Source organism: Salvia hispanica, chromosome 4, assembly GCF_029641045.1.
Source record: "Salvia hispanica isolate PSC_SH4W2 chromosome 4, Shi_PSC_v1, whole genome shotgun sequence".
In the NCBI taxonomy this organism is placed as follows: Eukaryota; Viridiplantae; Streptophyta; class Magnoliopsida; order Lamiales; family Lamiaceae; genus Salvia; species Salvia hispanica.
In genome coordinates, this window is record NC_142695.1 from 17,791,759 (window position 1) to 17,807,386 (window position 15,628).

Below are 15,628 nucleotides of genomic sequence, written 5' to 3' on the forward strand. Positions count from 1 at the left end.
GGCTTGGCAACCAAAAACTCTGATGGTTGAATAATCTCCATACCTGTCATACCATCTGAAATCAAGAGTATCACCATTGATGGCTGAAGAAGGACATTTATTCAGTAATTTGACAGCAGTAGCAGCAGCTTCACCCCAGAACTTCTTTTCTAAGCCTGAGGAGAACAACATACATCTAACTCTTTCAAGAATGGTTCGATTGGCCCTCTCTGCCACTCCATTTTGCTGAGGGTTGAGAGGTATTGTCCTGTGTCTTTTAATTCCCCTTTTTGCACAAAACTTTTCAAAATCCTTGGACAAAAATTTCAACCCATTGTCAGTTCTTAACACCTTCAACATACTGCCCTTCTCTTTCTCAACAATCATGCACTATTCTTTAAACTTAGTGAGAGCCTCTGATTTTTCTTTCAGAATATAGAGCTACATCTTCCTAGAATAATCATCTATAGTAGTCATGTAATTAATTGGAGATGGCCCACATAAGTCACTATGTGCATAATCCAATGGAGCTAGAGAAGTATGCTTACCCTTTGGATATGGTTGTTTCTTGGCCTTGCCCAGAACACATTCCTCACATGGCTCACTGGCTTTGGAATAATTTCCATAGATGACACCCTTCTTAATCAGCTCTTTAATGCCACCATCTGATGGGTGCCCCATTCTCAAGTGCCACAATCTTCCAGAATCTGACTCAGTAGCATTCAAGACACCATCAGTTGCCTTCACTGCAGAGCCACACAAGTAATATAGGCTCCAATTTCTCTCTGCTTGCATAAGAACAGCTGACCCCTCTTAACATACATCTTTCCATTCGAGGACTCAAAATAGCATCCCTTTCTTTCAAGCATCCCCAGAGATCAAATTCCTCTTAACTGTTGGGATTAATCTGACTTCAGTCAGCAACTTCACTGAGTCATTGTCTAGTTTCAACTTAACATTCCCAACTCCCTCAATCTGGCAAACTTGATTATTTCCAAGAACCACCGAGCCACTTGCTTCCCTTAAGTCAGAGAAAAATTCCACATCCGGGCATATGTGGAAGCTGCAACCGGAATCTAGAATCCAAGAGCCCCTATTCTCATGTAACATCACATTCAAGGCTTCTGGAGATTCATTTTCTTGAACACAATCTGAGGTGTTTTTGCCTTGCGCTGCCTCTGCAGCTTGCTTCTTCTTCCATGCGAAGCAATCTTTTTTTAGATGGTCGGGCTTCTTGCACCAATGGCGAGAACGTGTCTCCTTTTGATCACTCGAGGATGCCTTGGCTGCTTCACCTCCTTTCTTGAAATTTTTCTTGCCTTTGAACTTCTTGATCGTTAAGCTCTCGGGCACATTCTCAGCCACTTTGACTCCGCCTCTCTGCAACTCTTTGGATCTCAGAGCCGACTGAACTTTTTGCAAGGTGACAGTCCCTTCTCTTCCAAATAGGATGGCATCCCTCAATTGATCGTAGGACTTTGGGAGAGCATTCAGCAATAATATCGCTTTGTCCTCGTCGTCAATCACAACGTTAATGTTCTCAAGATCATCCACGGCCTTGTCAAAATCCTCTAATTGCTCGATAATACTTTTATCTTCCAAGAATCTCCACAAATATAGCCTCTGCTTCATGAACAAACGGTTGGCGAGGGACTTTGTCATGTACAGATTCTCGAGCTTCTCCAAAATCCCAGCCGCTGTTGTCTCCTTTGCAACTTCCCGCAACACTTTGTCGCCGAGACATAGAACAACCACATTGTGCGCTTTCGCAAGAATCTCTGCGCGCTTTGCCTTGGCCTTTTCATCGAGCACCTCAGCTTCATCACCTTTTTTGGCCTCCGATAAGCCTTGCTGGATTAGCATCGCCTTCATCTTCATTCTCCAAAGGCCGAAGTCATTTTTGCCGGTAAACTTTTCTGCTTCGAACCTAGACCCCATCTTCAATCAGCCTGAACTTGATCTCGATCGATACTCTCACCGGAAAAGGGGAAAAAACGTTCCCACGGACGACGCCACTTGTTGGCTTTCTTAGTTGAGAAACACGACCAAAGAAACGCAATTGAACGCAAGAAACTTTTGTATTGCACTCAAGAAAGGATCCACTCTCTGGATTGGTTACACTATCGAAGAAGAGGGAGAAGAAAAATGGAAGAAGAAAGCTCTCGAAAACTAACTAACAACTTGGCAACAAACGCCTTTTAACTAAACATTCAAATCCAACGGCTAGTTGGATCGCACGACTACGATTTAATCTCAGACAACTAAACGCATCCAACGGCTACTGAAGCCCGGGAGCTGAATAGCTTGAATTCTTCCTTGATCCGATTCTCACCCATTTTAGCTCAGCAATTTGTATGCAACAATCACACGTACATTATAGAAGCAATGTTGTCGACATGCCACAAACGCGTTGGACCCCTAATTGCCGCCCATCGGGACAGGAGCACACCAAATTCGCGCTCCACGTCCTTGCGTGCCGACTCCTGCTGTTCCGCAAAGTAGGCCTTCATGTCCTCATATGCGCATCTGATATTCTTCACAAAGACGGGTCACCTAGGGTATATCCCATCCACCAAGTAGTAGCCCATATCATGCCGGTTGCCGTTGGCGACAAAACTAATGGCCGGTCCGACGCCCTGGCACTGCTCGTTGAAAAATGGCGACGAGTTGAGGTCGTTGTTCGACCCGGCTACCCCAAAATACGCATGCCAAATCCACAGCCGATAATCAACTACGGCCTCGAGGATCATCGTGGGATTCTCCCTTGTAGCCGGTGGTGTAGAAACCCTTCCAGGAAGCGGGACAGTTCTTCCACTCCCAATGCATACAATCTATGCTGTCTAACATCCCCGGGAACCCATGCTTCTCCCCGTGCATCTGCATCAGATCCTGACAGTCTGTCGGGGTTGGGCTTCGAAGATACTGGTCCTTGAATATTTCAACGACGCCCTAACAGAAATATTTCAGACACTACAGGGCAGTCGTCTCACCGATGTGGAGGTACTCGTCCCACATGTCTGCCGCGTCTCCGTAGGCCAATTGCCTGATTGCTGCAGTGCACTTTTGAATAGGGGTGTGGTCGGGTCTGCCCGCCGCGTCGTACCTGAACTGGAAACACAGTTATCGACGCTCTAAAGCGTCAACGATACGCATAAACAGCTCCCTGCGCATCCTAAAACGCTGCCTGAAAAGGTTGGCCCCAAACCGCGGCTCCGGAGCGAAGTAGTCGTCATATAGCCGCTGATGTGCAGCTTGTTGATCCCGATCAATCACTGCTCAGCGGTGGACAACGGGTCAATGTCGAGGTACCACCGGCTGCAAAGCCCTTTGTATCAGCCGGTCTATCTCACCGGACGTATAGGCCTCCAATGCTTCGTCCATTTGTCGTTCGTACTCCTCAGCATCCCCACCACTACTACCACTACTACCACCCGCGTTACTCATTTCACGTTGTTGCTCTTGTACAGAAATTAGGAGAGAGAGAAAACTCGTTAACACAAGTGGTGCGAATGAAAATGACATGAAAATCGTGTATATATAGTGTTTCGAAAATTTAATTAAAAAAAAATGCGCTGGCCAATCGCTCGCCAATCGCCAGCCTACAATGGCGACGAGCGCTCGCCGAAATGGCGCTCGCCGATTTCAGTGGTTCGGCGAGCGGATCGGCCAGCGCCGAAAATCGGCTAGCCGGTTGCTTGCCGACCATTGTGGATGCTCTTACAAACTAAGACAGCTATATAAATTACTACTTACATTTTTTACAATCCAGCTAAAAATGCGATTGGCTATAAAACCTGACGTGGATAGAAAATATTTGTCCTTGTTCCATAGGCTAAATATAAAGTTCCCTCAACTTTTTAAGTTTACCATATTAGAAATATAAATATACGGTTATAAAAAGGAAAAGTCTAAAAGTTTCTCATTTACTATTTAGCAGTAGTAGTGACTAATAGGAGTACTTCCTTTTCCACATAAATATGCTAATTAGGGTGATACTGTTTTAATATGTATGGTAGAATAAGATAAAAGAAAAAAAAAGTAATAGAAACAATGCAGTGGACGGTGGATTTCATAAATGATAAAGTAAAATAGAAGGAGAAAAAATTTTGATAAATAAATATGAATTATTTCTATAAGACAAATGAAACAAAATTTCAGCCTATACATATGGGACGAAGGGTGTATACAGGTAATGATTGATTCAAAAAAATATGTTAGGTAGGAGTATTAAAAATTACTAATTAGTGTATAATAAGATACTCAGAAAGGGAAAAGATAAACGTACATAATTGTACATGTACATAATATTTTAAAAAAATTTAGATTTAAGTGAATTTAATTAAAAATTAATTTTGTTATTTATTGTAATATATGTAGCAATAACAAAGAAGTGATATAGAAATTTTATGTCGAATCGTAGCATGATTTCGACTATGATTTGAATTAATATACAATATTTAGTAGAAAATATATATTTTATTAAATATACAAATATTTAAGTATAAATTTTAAATCTTTCTTGAAGTGTTGCAAAATGATTAGTATGAAATTTATTTTAAATCAATTAATGTTTATAAAATGATTTTCAATGTAAAATGTTTAAAAAAGTTCGGTTATGTACGTACGTATACGTACGTTTATCACTAAGTATAAATAGTCGATTTTGTCGCATTATTAGGACAATTACTCGAAAATATCTCATCTTTAAGTTTATCATTTACCTTGTATTTGTCGTTTTTCAGAAATAAAATGTCATGTAGCCGAACTTACGTGTCTATTATCCACATGGCAATGGTGTATTAATTGTAAATTGCAAAAAATGTTTACTTACTTGATTTTGTCTCGTCATTTTGGACATTTACTTGTTTTTTCTCATCGTTTAAAACATTTACTCGATTTTGTCTTATAAAAAAACATTAAATCGAAACAATATCATGCAATAAAAATGTATGCTTTGATAGTACAAATAAAATGTTGGTAGTAATATTTACTTTTATGCATGCATGATTATTACTTTGCGTCATCTTCAATTGGTACACCTAAGAAACGTAGGATAAGAGGGATTGATGTGTGGGGGCTATGAATGTCGTGGAATACATTTTTAGGCCTACCAATTGAAGATGATGGAAATTTTATTACACACGTGCTGACGTCCACAAAATTAAATATTAATACATCCTCCGTCCACGAATACAAGTCTCATTTATATTTGGCACGAATTTTAAGAAATATTAAAAAAAATTGGATAGGAGAAAATTAGTGGAATATGAGTCACACTTGTATATATTAGTTTTAAATGATATGTGCGTGAAATGGGTTAGTAGAATGTGAGGGTCTTATTACCATTTATATTAATAATGAATCAAGACTCCTATTCGTAGATGGACCAAAATGAAAAAATTGAACTCCTATTCGTGGACGGAGTGGGTATCATTTTGTTTTTACTCTTGAAATTTACTTTTCCATAATAATGTTAGGATTCAATATTTTTTATAGGACACAATAAGTACTTATCTAATAAATTTCTAAACGAATAAGAGAAAACCAAGTAAACCTACAATTTTGCATAGTGCTCCTCATACTACACCCTATGTAGTTAATCAATGTGTAAGTTCAACTGGTACATCAATATTTCAATCATCGAAATTTATTTGCAAGGTATTTTATTTAAAAAAAAATAAAAGGATGAACATTAAATTTTACTAGTAATTACCTAGCAATAGAATAATCTCAAACAAAATTCTTATAACATAGGACAAAATCGACCCTTTACCACAAAAATATATACAGAAGATAGTGTTTAGTGCTTGTTTCGATAAATTAAATAAGATCAATTATTACAAATATGATTTGATTTAGTAGATAAGTTTCTGTATTTAATTTTGGGAATAATGCCAAAATAAATTTTGTCGTTTCGTGTAACAAAATGACTGTCGATTCAATTCAATCTACGTCAATCTCATGAAATGTTAAGCCCGTAGCTAGTAAAAGGTATGTCGGTTTATTTCAATTTTTAAAAATCCTAGATTCTTAGGCCATGTTAATTTCGAATTAATTCAATCTCGAACAATCAGATCATACGTCAATCTCATGAAATGTTAAGCCCGTAGCTAGTAAAAGGAATGTCGGTTTATTTCAATCTTTAAAAATCCTAGATTCTTAGGCCATGTTAATTTCGAATTAATTCAATCTCGAACAATCAGATCAGATGACCGGTTAACCTCCAAGTAGGTGTGGCAAATCGTGCGTGTCGGGTCGTTATCGTGTCGACACGATAACGACAAAAACACGATAACAACAAACACGAACACGACCCGTTAAAAAAACCTAAAACACGAACATGAACACGACCTGCTACCCTCAGACACGAACATGACACGAACCGTTTCGGGTCAACACGACACGAACCCATTAATGACACGAAAATAAGTATTGAAAAATGAAAATAACAAGAATAATAATATTAAAATATTATGTGTTAACGGATAACACGAACACGACACGAACACGCATTGTTAATGGATAACACGAACCCGACACGAACACGACACGAAATTTTCGTGTCCTTAATGGGTCGACCCGATAAGGACACGAACACGATAAGGTCTGACCCAGACCCATTAATTTCGTGGCGGTTCGTGTCGTGTTATCGTGTCGTATCAAAAATTGTCAGCCCTACCTCCAAGTATAAAATGGAAAAAGGAGTATAAAAGAATGAAAAATAGGGCAATAACAAAAACTTCCTGAAAATACAGGCGCATATACATACAAATTTTCTGTCTCTATATCTCCCCTCTCCAAACACACACAGATAAAATCTCCACACTCCAATACAGTAGACATAGACCCTAGCAATTTGTGGAAACCGCGCAATACTTGCTGCGCTCTCTCTGTAAAATTCGTGTTTGTTGATAACAACCTATAAATTCGGGTTTCAGTCTATTTATTTAGTCATTGATACGCACGGACTGTTATTTTGATTATTTTGTGGAGTATTTTTGCGTGTTAGTAGAATGATGAAACCCCAGTGATTTAGGATTTTGCTATCATAGCCGCGTTGGATGAATTTTTGGGCGGGGGTTTGATTTTATATTCTGAGATTTCCCCTGAGGGCTCTGTTTGAGGAATTGCTTTGTGGTGATAGCCTTATGTTTCTCATGCGTTGTTCTTATTGAACATTGAGGCCTTGAGAAGCTTGGGCTATTGCTTCTATCAGAAGAGCGGATTGGTTACTAAAATTTTGAATTCTGGATTATGCTACATTTAATCTTTGTTTGGTGTGAAAATACGGATATAATTAGGCATTTGGGACGTTCAAGTGGATTCATGGCTGTTAATATAACCAGAGGAATTGAATTTGTTTCCACTTGCTCTTTTATATGATAATGCTTAACACTACTTATGGAGAGAAGTCAGCCCACTTTAGTACCTGAATGGCTCAAAAATGCTGGAAACTCGACATCTCATTCAGGTAGTTTTCTATATTGCAGATAAGTTATTGTATCACAGTCGTTCATGTTGGTGCCTTTTTTTCTAATATCTTATTTTTCTGGTTTTAGATGATCACCCAGCATCAAAGGCTTCTTGGAATAAGTCCTCTTTGAATGGCAAAGGTCATGATCCTGGACGATCTTCTAGTTCCGAAAGAACTACTTCTTCATATTTCCAACGGAGTTCTAGTAGTAACAGCTCAGGTACTTTTAGGTCAAACAGTAGTTTTGGGAGGAGCCAGCGCGACAGGAACTGGGAGAAGGGCGCATATGGTTCTCATGATCACGACGACTCATTTATGGGTGGCCGACGCCATCGAAAATTTTCAGACCAACTGGTAGATCCTTCATTAGGTAATTTTGAGAGGGATGGTTTAAGACGTTCTCAGTCCATGATTTCTGCGAAACGTGGGGATGCATGGCCTAAGAAAGTTGCTGCTGACTCAGGCAGCACCAGTGTAAAGATTTTGAACGGTTTGCGCACCACAGGCAGCCCTGTTTCCGGGGTGAGGAAAGCTGCTTTTGAGAGAGATTTTCCGTCATTAGGAGTAGATGAAAGAGCAGTCATTTCTGATATTGGAAGAGTACCATCTCCTGGTTTAAGTTCTATTCAGAGCTTACCTATTGGTACTTCTGCTTCTTTAGGTGGTGAAAAATGGACATCGGCTTTGGCAGAGGTTCCTATGTTAGTTGGAAGCAATGGAACTGAATCATCATCTGTGCTTCAAGCCACTTCATCAAGTTCTGCACCAGTGGCTTTGGGTTCAGCTACCAGCCTCAATATGGCTGAAGCTGTGGCTCAGGGTCCTAGTCGTTCCCAGACTACCCCACAGGCAGGTCCCCTTTTTTTCTTAATTAAGTCAGATATCCTTTACCAGTGTGCTAATGCCCAATATTCACGTTTCAGCTATCTGTTGGAGCGCAGAGACTTGAGGAGCTTGCACTCAAGCAATCTAGGCAATTAATTCCAGTGACTCCGACAATGCCAAAAGTTTTGGTGAGATTTCTATCGTCCTTCCTGTGTATGTTGTGATACTCAAGTCCTAGTTTTGATATCTTTCCCTACTCCCTATGTTGTTTTACCTTGCTGCATTGGCATGTGTTTGATTTTTACCTAAAAATTGAAGATTTGTCTGTTGATTCATGTCATTAGTTGTCTAGTGGGTAGGATACCACAGAGATTCTCCCTAACTTCCTTTTTTGTGAAGTATTGTGGCACATTAAGATATTTACTGGTATAGACTTTAATAACCTATTGGAATATACCTTCTGTGCTTATAGGTGAACAATGATATCTCACTAGAGCTTGGGTAATTAAACAATATTCTAGAAATGGCTTGTAAGGTATTCAGAAGTACCTTGCATATAATCCCACCTTGATACCTTGTCTGGGTTTCTGATGCAAATGTGATTCTTTACTTTTTCAGTCTCACAGTATGACAATGCAAAATTATTGAATTCATGTGGATGCTATGATTATGGAGTATATATGTGGGGTTTTGCATTCCATGTAGTTGGACTTGGTGTGAATTAGTTTAGCAAAGGAAGGATGCAAACATAATTCCTCTATTCCTGATGTTACAATTTTCATTTTTATACGGGAACAAGTTGTTGAGTTGCAATTTATCATATGCTCCAAGTAACACATGGAGGAGCCAAAAAAGTATGAGCTGTGATGAATGTGGGGTTTTGCATTCCATGTAGTTGGACTTGGTGTGAATTAGTTTAGCAAAGGAAGGATGCAAACATAATTCCTCTATTCCTGATGTTACAATTTTCATTTTTATACGGGAAAAGTTGTTGAGTTGCAATTTATCATATGCTCCAAGTAACACATGGAGGAGCCAAAAAAGTATGAGCTGTGATGAATAATTGAATATGTAGGACTTACCTAGCCATGCCTTTGAAATTTGAGAATCAGCACATGGGAGGAAGCATGTTATAACTGGCTAGTCATACCAGAGTATTAGCTAGTAGATGAATCCAGACTTCACACTTATTCATTAACATTATTTTTTACAGGCAGTTTTGCCAACATATATGCATAATAATATGCACTAGTGTTTTGATGCACAAGTCTTGCTCTAATGTAGTTTACTCTATCCAAGCACAAAGATGGGTAATGCACATGTATTTTGAACTTTCGGTTCTTGAGGATAAATTAGGAAAGTATCACTCCCTCCGTCCCACTAAATATGAAACATGTGCTTTTTGACACGGGATTTTAAGTAGTGTTGTTTCGTGAGTTAAGTGGAAAGGAATAAAGTAGAGATTATGTTGTTTCCCTTTTAAAAAATGTGTCATTTTTAGGAAGACAACCCCCGAAAAGGAAAATGATTTTTTAATGGAATAGAGGGAGTATTTTGTTTCTAGCAGATGTTGTCTTGGCTGTGAATGAAAACTTAAGGTGCCATTGTCTAGTCCTGTTTGTGGTCTAATAAAAAAGAGAACTAACAGGTTCATTGTCAACTTTTGGTTCGTGAGGAAGAATCAGAAAATTTCCTTCTAGCATAGGTCTTGGCAGTTAGTAAAATTCTAAGAGTGTTTTTGGGTTTATTTTTCTGGTGCTGTGTATTAAAAGAAAAGCATTTGTGAATAGATATTCTTTAGCATGCTCGAGGAAGGTCTTCAATCTGGAAAACATGATTAGTTGGAAAAATATCATTCATTATTGAAGAAATCTGATTCCTTTCGTATCATCAGCTTTCACTCTGGTTCATCTAAATAGCTGGCTATTTTATATTTTTTGTATGGATTTTTTGATGGACCTAGATAATGTGAAATTGAAAGAATTAATAATTTAATACCATAAATGAATGAGTTGAACTACAGAAATTCTGTAACTATTCTTTGGAGAATTTAGTTACTGTTCTTCATCTTCTTCCTTCTTTATTGGTAATAAAGTTTGCAAAAATTTTGTATGGACATATTCATTATTTCAATATTTCTAAAACGTTCATCAACAGATTTCCTTTATGCTTCTTGGTTCCTATATGGTATTCTTAGCATAATTTTCTTATTCCTACCCAGCTACCCTATAATCACAATCTTTGAGTAATGAATAGGTATCTGGAGAAGTGTGAAAAAGTGATTTTTTTTATTATTAAATTTGTTTTAAATATTGATGAAATGCTATATGGGTCAATTTCAAAGTTACAAGTAACTCTCTGCTATCCCCGACTGTTTTCATGCTTCTACTTTTAGGTTCATCATCAACTACTCTTTGGACAGTGATCAGACAAAGTATTGGAAGGAAATTGATTTTAAACAGTTCTTAGAGCTTAGGTGTAAGGGGCACTGTATGACTTTTGAAGTGTGGCACATGATTAAAAAGAGAAGAGAAGTTCCACGATAAGAGAATTCAGATTTAGCTTAAATATAGTCATAATGCATTCACGATTATCAAACATAAATAATGGAAGTAAAGAGGGGTTATCACTATAGACTTGTTTGTGCTACTTATTGAACTGTAACTCCTGAAGCACCATGGATTACTGTCCATCATCATTAAGCTTAGCATGGGAGTAAAAAGGGACTATCAATTATAAACATGTTTTTATTGTTTTTATTTAGCTAATAAGTTAATTATCTTATGTATTTTCTGAATTCATATTGTAAGGGAAAAAATCATCCATAGGATAAATCCCTAGAGGGACTCGGTTCTGCTCCTCGATCCTCTTCTGAGACTCCCTAAAGAATCGACACACTTCTTATTGAAATGTCGCACCTCCAAGACTCTTAACTGCCCTAGGTTCTTTCTACATTTTGTTGTAAAGTTTATTCAGGAGAACCTGATCAATTTTTTTCTAAGGGCTTATGAAATGTGAAGTACACCTAATATAATGCAGGAAATTCAGTGACCACTGACCAGGAATTCTTATTTTTATTATGTAATCTCTCTGGAAATAACTAGTTACTACTGATTACTAGCTACATGCCTCTAATGCCAGAGATGAGGTTTTGGTGCCAGTTGACCATGATTCTTTTATTTGTAATAACTTACTGAAAAATGCTAAGTGGTCCTATAAAATGTCGATTTTCCACCACCCTAGACCAACTATTCTGGTGAACATTAATTTTTAATTGGATCCATCCTGGTCTCACTCGATCAGTTGCTGTGTTGTAATATCCTTTTGTGACTGATGACGCTAAGAAAGGAAAAAATGTCTTGTGGGGCTATCAATCTCTCCGCGTGGTCAACTTTTGGATTTGCTTTCACTACGATTGTTGATGTTGAAGGAAACATGTGTACAAGGGCTTGGTCGTATAGTCCAACCATCTTGACTCTTGAGTGGATAAGATCAATGATTACTATATAAAATTCTAGGTGGAGTGTCACTGAAAGCCTTTTCATTACCTTTAAATGAGATGCATTTCAAATTCAGTTTTCTGTACTTTGTGAGGTTTTGATGTGTCATGCTTTCAACATATTCATGCTGTAGTGCACTCAAATTTTGAAAGAGATTAAGGATCTTAACCAATCTGCAATGCTTGTGATTAAGATGATTGGATTTGGTAAATGATTCCCAAAATTGTTGACGTTCATTGCTAAATATGCTATTTATTGTTATCTGCCTCTGCCCTCTAGGTGTTGAAAAATTCTTCAGACAAATCAAAGGGCAAAGTGGGTAGCCAGCAGCCTTCCATCTCTTCACCACTTCCAGTAAATCACTCTCCTCGTGGTGGGCTAGTAAAGAGTGATGTTTCAAAAACATCTAATGTTGGAAAGCTCCAAGTTCTAAAGCCAGTGCGAGAAAAGAATGGTGTTGGCCCTGTTGTAAAGGACAACTTGAGTCCAACTAGTGGTAGTTCCGTTGCTGGTTTTCCGTCTGTTTCTGGGTCTGCAGTAAGCAAGCCCCCCCCTAGCTATGCAGTCCCTGACCGTAAGCCTGTATTAACTTTGCTGGAGAAGCGGCCTTCCTCTCAAGCTCGAAGTCGAAATGATTTTTTTAATCTAGTGAGAAAGAAATCTATGGCAAACCCTGCTTCTGCTGATTCAGCTACTGCAAGCACCTCTTCTGAGTTGGAGACTGGCTCTTCTCTTTCACCATCCCTTTCTAATAAACATGCTGAAATGGATGTCATGCCCGCTACAAGTCAGCCTGTGGAAGTTCCATTGAGTTTAAGCCTGGAATCTGAGGAGAAAGCTGGTTCAATCTGCAATGGTGATGCTTATGATGTGCAAAAATGTGTGAGCAACGGTAAGAAACATCCTAGCTCCGACCGTATCATTTCTGAGGACGAAGAGGCTGCTTTTCTTCGTTCTTTGGGCTGGGAGGAAAATAACGATGAGGAAGGTCTCACTGAAGAAGAAATCACTGCTTTCCGCAGGGATTTGACTAAGGTAATGCTGGAATTCAGTCTTATAGTTTGTTAAACTCTGTTACCTTTGTCATGTTTGACTAAAAATAAGTGTGTTGTTGCTGCAGTACATCAATTCAAAACCATCCCCTCGAATACTGCAGCTTGTACAGCTCTTGACCCCCTTCGACTCGCAACTTGAGGGTATTGATGAAATGAGTTCATCAGATGATAAATCCGAACCTTGAAGAGGTAATCTGATCTTGTTTATTTGGCTGAGAGGCATTTCTGGCAGCCAACTAAGAAAAAATCTGGGCAGTTTTGTTGTTTTCTGGAGATTGATAGGAATAAACGATGATCCTTCTTTATGATCATTTTCCCTCTGAGTAGAGGATTTGAGTAAAGAGAATAGAAATAGATTTTGATCAAGTTACTACAAGACATGCAAGTCTTGACAGTTTTGGTTCCTTCCATTTTTTCATGAATAGAACAGATGTTTTCATTTATCTATCAGAAATGGAAAAGAAAAGCAAGAATTTACTGACTGCATAGTTCGAGTTCATCCTTTTCCTCCCTTTTTTAACTTTTTGTTTTTTTGTTTTTATAATAAATCGATTGTTGTAATCTAGGTGAGCTTTGCTTATCCTTGCATTTCAGCAGGGTTGAAAATATGATTGTTAGTTTCAAAGCCCCATCCGTGTCCAGGCCTGGCCTGGACCGATGACTACAAGGATACATACTTCTTCCTTCAAAGAAAAGTAGTTTTATATTATCATTTTGATCCGTTCATCATAAATATTTTCAAATATTTATAAAATTTCTCTTACAATTTTCTTGAATTACATGTCCTTGTATATATTTTTCTCATATGATTCGCATCAAATCATTCATAAGATCGGGCCATCAATCCATTTGTCAATTATTATACTCCCTACGTCCATCAATAATCATCCCATTTTGCTATTTTCATTCATCCACTAGTAAATGTCTTATTTGTTCTTTTACTATTTTTGGTACTGGACTCCACAATCAACTAATTATATTTACTCACATTTCATTATGAAACTAATACTTCTTCATATAAGATTAGGACTCACTTCACTCATATTTTCTATCCACTCTTTACTACACTTCTTAAAATATCATATTTGGCTTTGTATTGATGTACGAAGAGTGTATAAGAACAAAATTTACAAGTATAAAATCACATTATTAGTTAACTATGATTTTAAAATGTTAATACAACTTTTATAAGAACATTATTAGTGTTAAGTATTTGAAAACAGTGAACAACTCCATCCAGTCCATGCTAGTTGAGACATTTTTTCATTTTGATATTATATGGTAGTTATGTCATTTCCTTTTTCTAATAAAAAGTAGTAACACATTTTCTCAATTTTACTTTATTCTCTCCACTTTTCTCTCTCTCCTATTTTATTATTCTCACTATCCCATAGAAATGAACTAATTAGAGTTGACACTAGTTTTAATCCATAATTGATAACTAAAGGAGAATGAGAAAAAAAGTTGAAATACAGTAATGGATGATGGATACATAAATTATAAAGTAAAAGAAAAGGAGAAAAAATTTGAATAAATGAATATGAACTATTTGTATGAGAAAAATTAAGCTTATTTGTTTTTTCTATGAGATAGAGAGAGTATCTACTCTTAGTATTTATTTTAAGATGGAACATCTTTTTTGGTCCACGAACTTTGTCAAAGTATTATTTTAGGTCCGCGAACTTTGAAAGTATCATTTTAGATCGGTCGACTATGAATTACTATCAATCAAAGTACTTTTTTACTATTTTCAAGTTTTTTCGGATGAAAATACCCTTAATACCTTAAAGGGTACATAATTTTTAATAAACTTATCACATACTCATATTTTTTATAAATATCTTTACTATATATTTTTTGACGAACTTTCTAAATATAATTTGACCTAATTGAGTGATATGCAAGAAAAGTTCAAAGTTCCTTCTACAACTTTTTATAATTAAAGAATTTTAAAATATGGAAACTCGCAAAAATTAATGTCACCGTCAATAGACGATACTTGAATATTGATATATTGTCAAAAATATACAGTCAAAATATATAGTAAAGATATTTATCAATATTCAAGTATCGTCTATTGACTGTGAGACTAATTTTTACAAATATCCATACCTTTTAAATATTTTAAAAGTCTTTAATTATATGAAGAAGGAACTTTTCTTGCATGTCACAAAATTAAGTGATAACATTGAAAGTCAAATTATATTTAAAAAATTAGTCAAAAATATATAGTGAATATATTTATAAAAAAATATATAAATATGTGATAAGTTTATTAAAAATATGTATCCTTAAAGGTATTGCGGGTATTTTCGTCTGAAAAAACTTGAAAAAATAGTACTTTGATTGATATTAACTCATAGTTGACGGACCTCAAATGATATTTTCAAAGTTCATGTACCTAAAATGATACTTTGACAAAGTTCATGGACCAAAAAAAATGTTCCCTCTATATTTATAAGCCCATAATGGATTTTCTTTATCGATTCTTTCAAGATAATAAGATTACAAAAAAAGTTGAACTCTATGCAGTTCCAACTCTTTTTTGCAATTTTGTTATCCTGAAAATTAATTCAGAAAAATAGTAAATTATTTTAATGATAGGAGGAGGGAGTATATTAAAAATAAATTCAGAAAAATAGTAAATCATTTTTTTACCCCCTAAACAATGTCAAACGATGTCAGATGACAAAAACCCATTGTCCATAATCACGACTAGTCGACTATGTCGCAAGCACCATGCAAATTTCAAGTCATTCTAATAGAACAATGCAAGAGTCACAGTGAGTATGTGC

General features: G+C 36.8%; 1 protein-coding gene across 1 annotated transcript; it reads left to right on the forward strand.

Annotated features, from left to right (window-relative positions):
* The first annotated feature begins 6,723 nt into the window (after window positions 1–6,723).
* LOC125197311 (uncharacterized) lies at window positions 6,724–13,319 on the forward strand. The gene is made up of 5 exons (XM_048096043.2): window positions 6,724–7,450; window positions 7,539–8,302; window positions 8,377–8,466; window positions 12,058–12,813; window positions 12,899–13,319. Exons 1-5 carry the CDS (start codon window positions 7,381–7,383, stop codon window positions 13,016–13,018), a joined length of 1,800 nt encoding a protein of 599 aa, XP_047952000.1. The 5' UTR covers window positions 6,724–7,380; the 3' UTR covers window positions 13,019–13,319.
* Window positions 13,320–15,628: the final 2,309 nt, after the last annotated feature.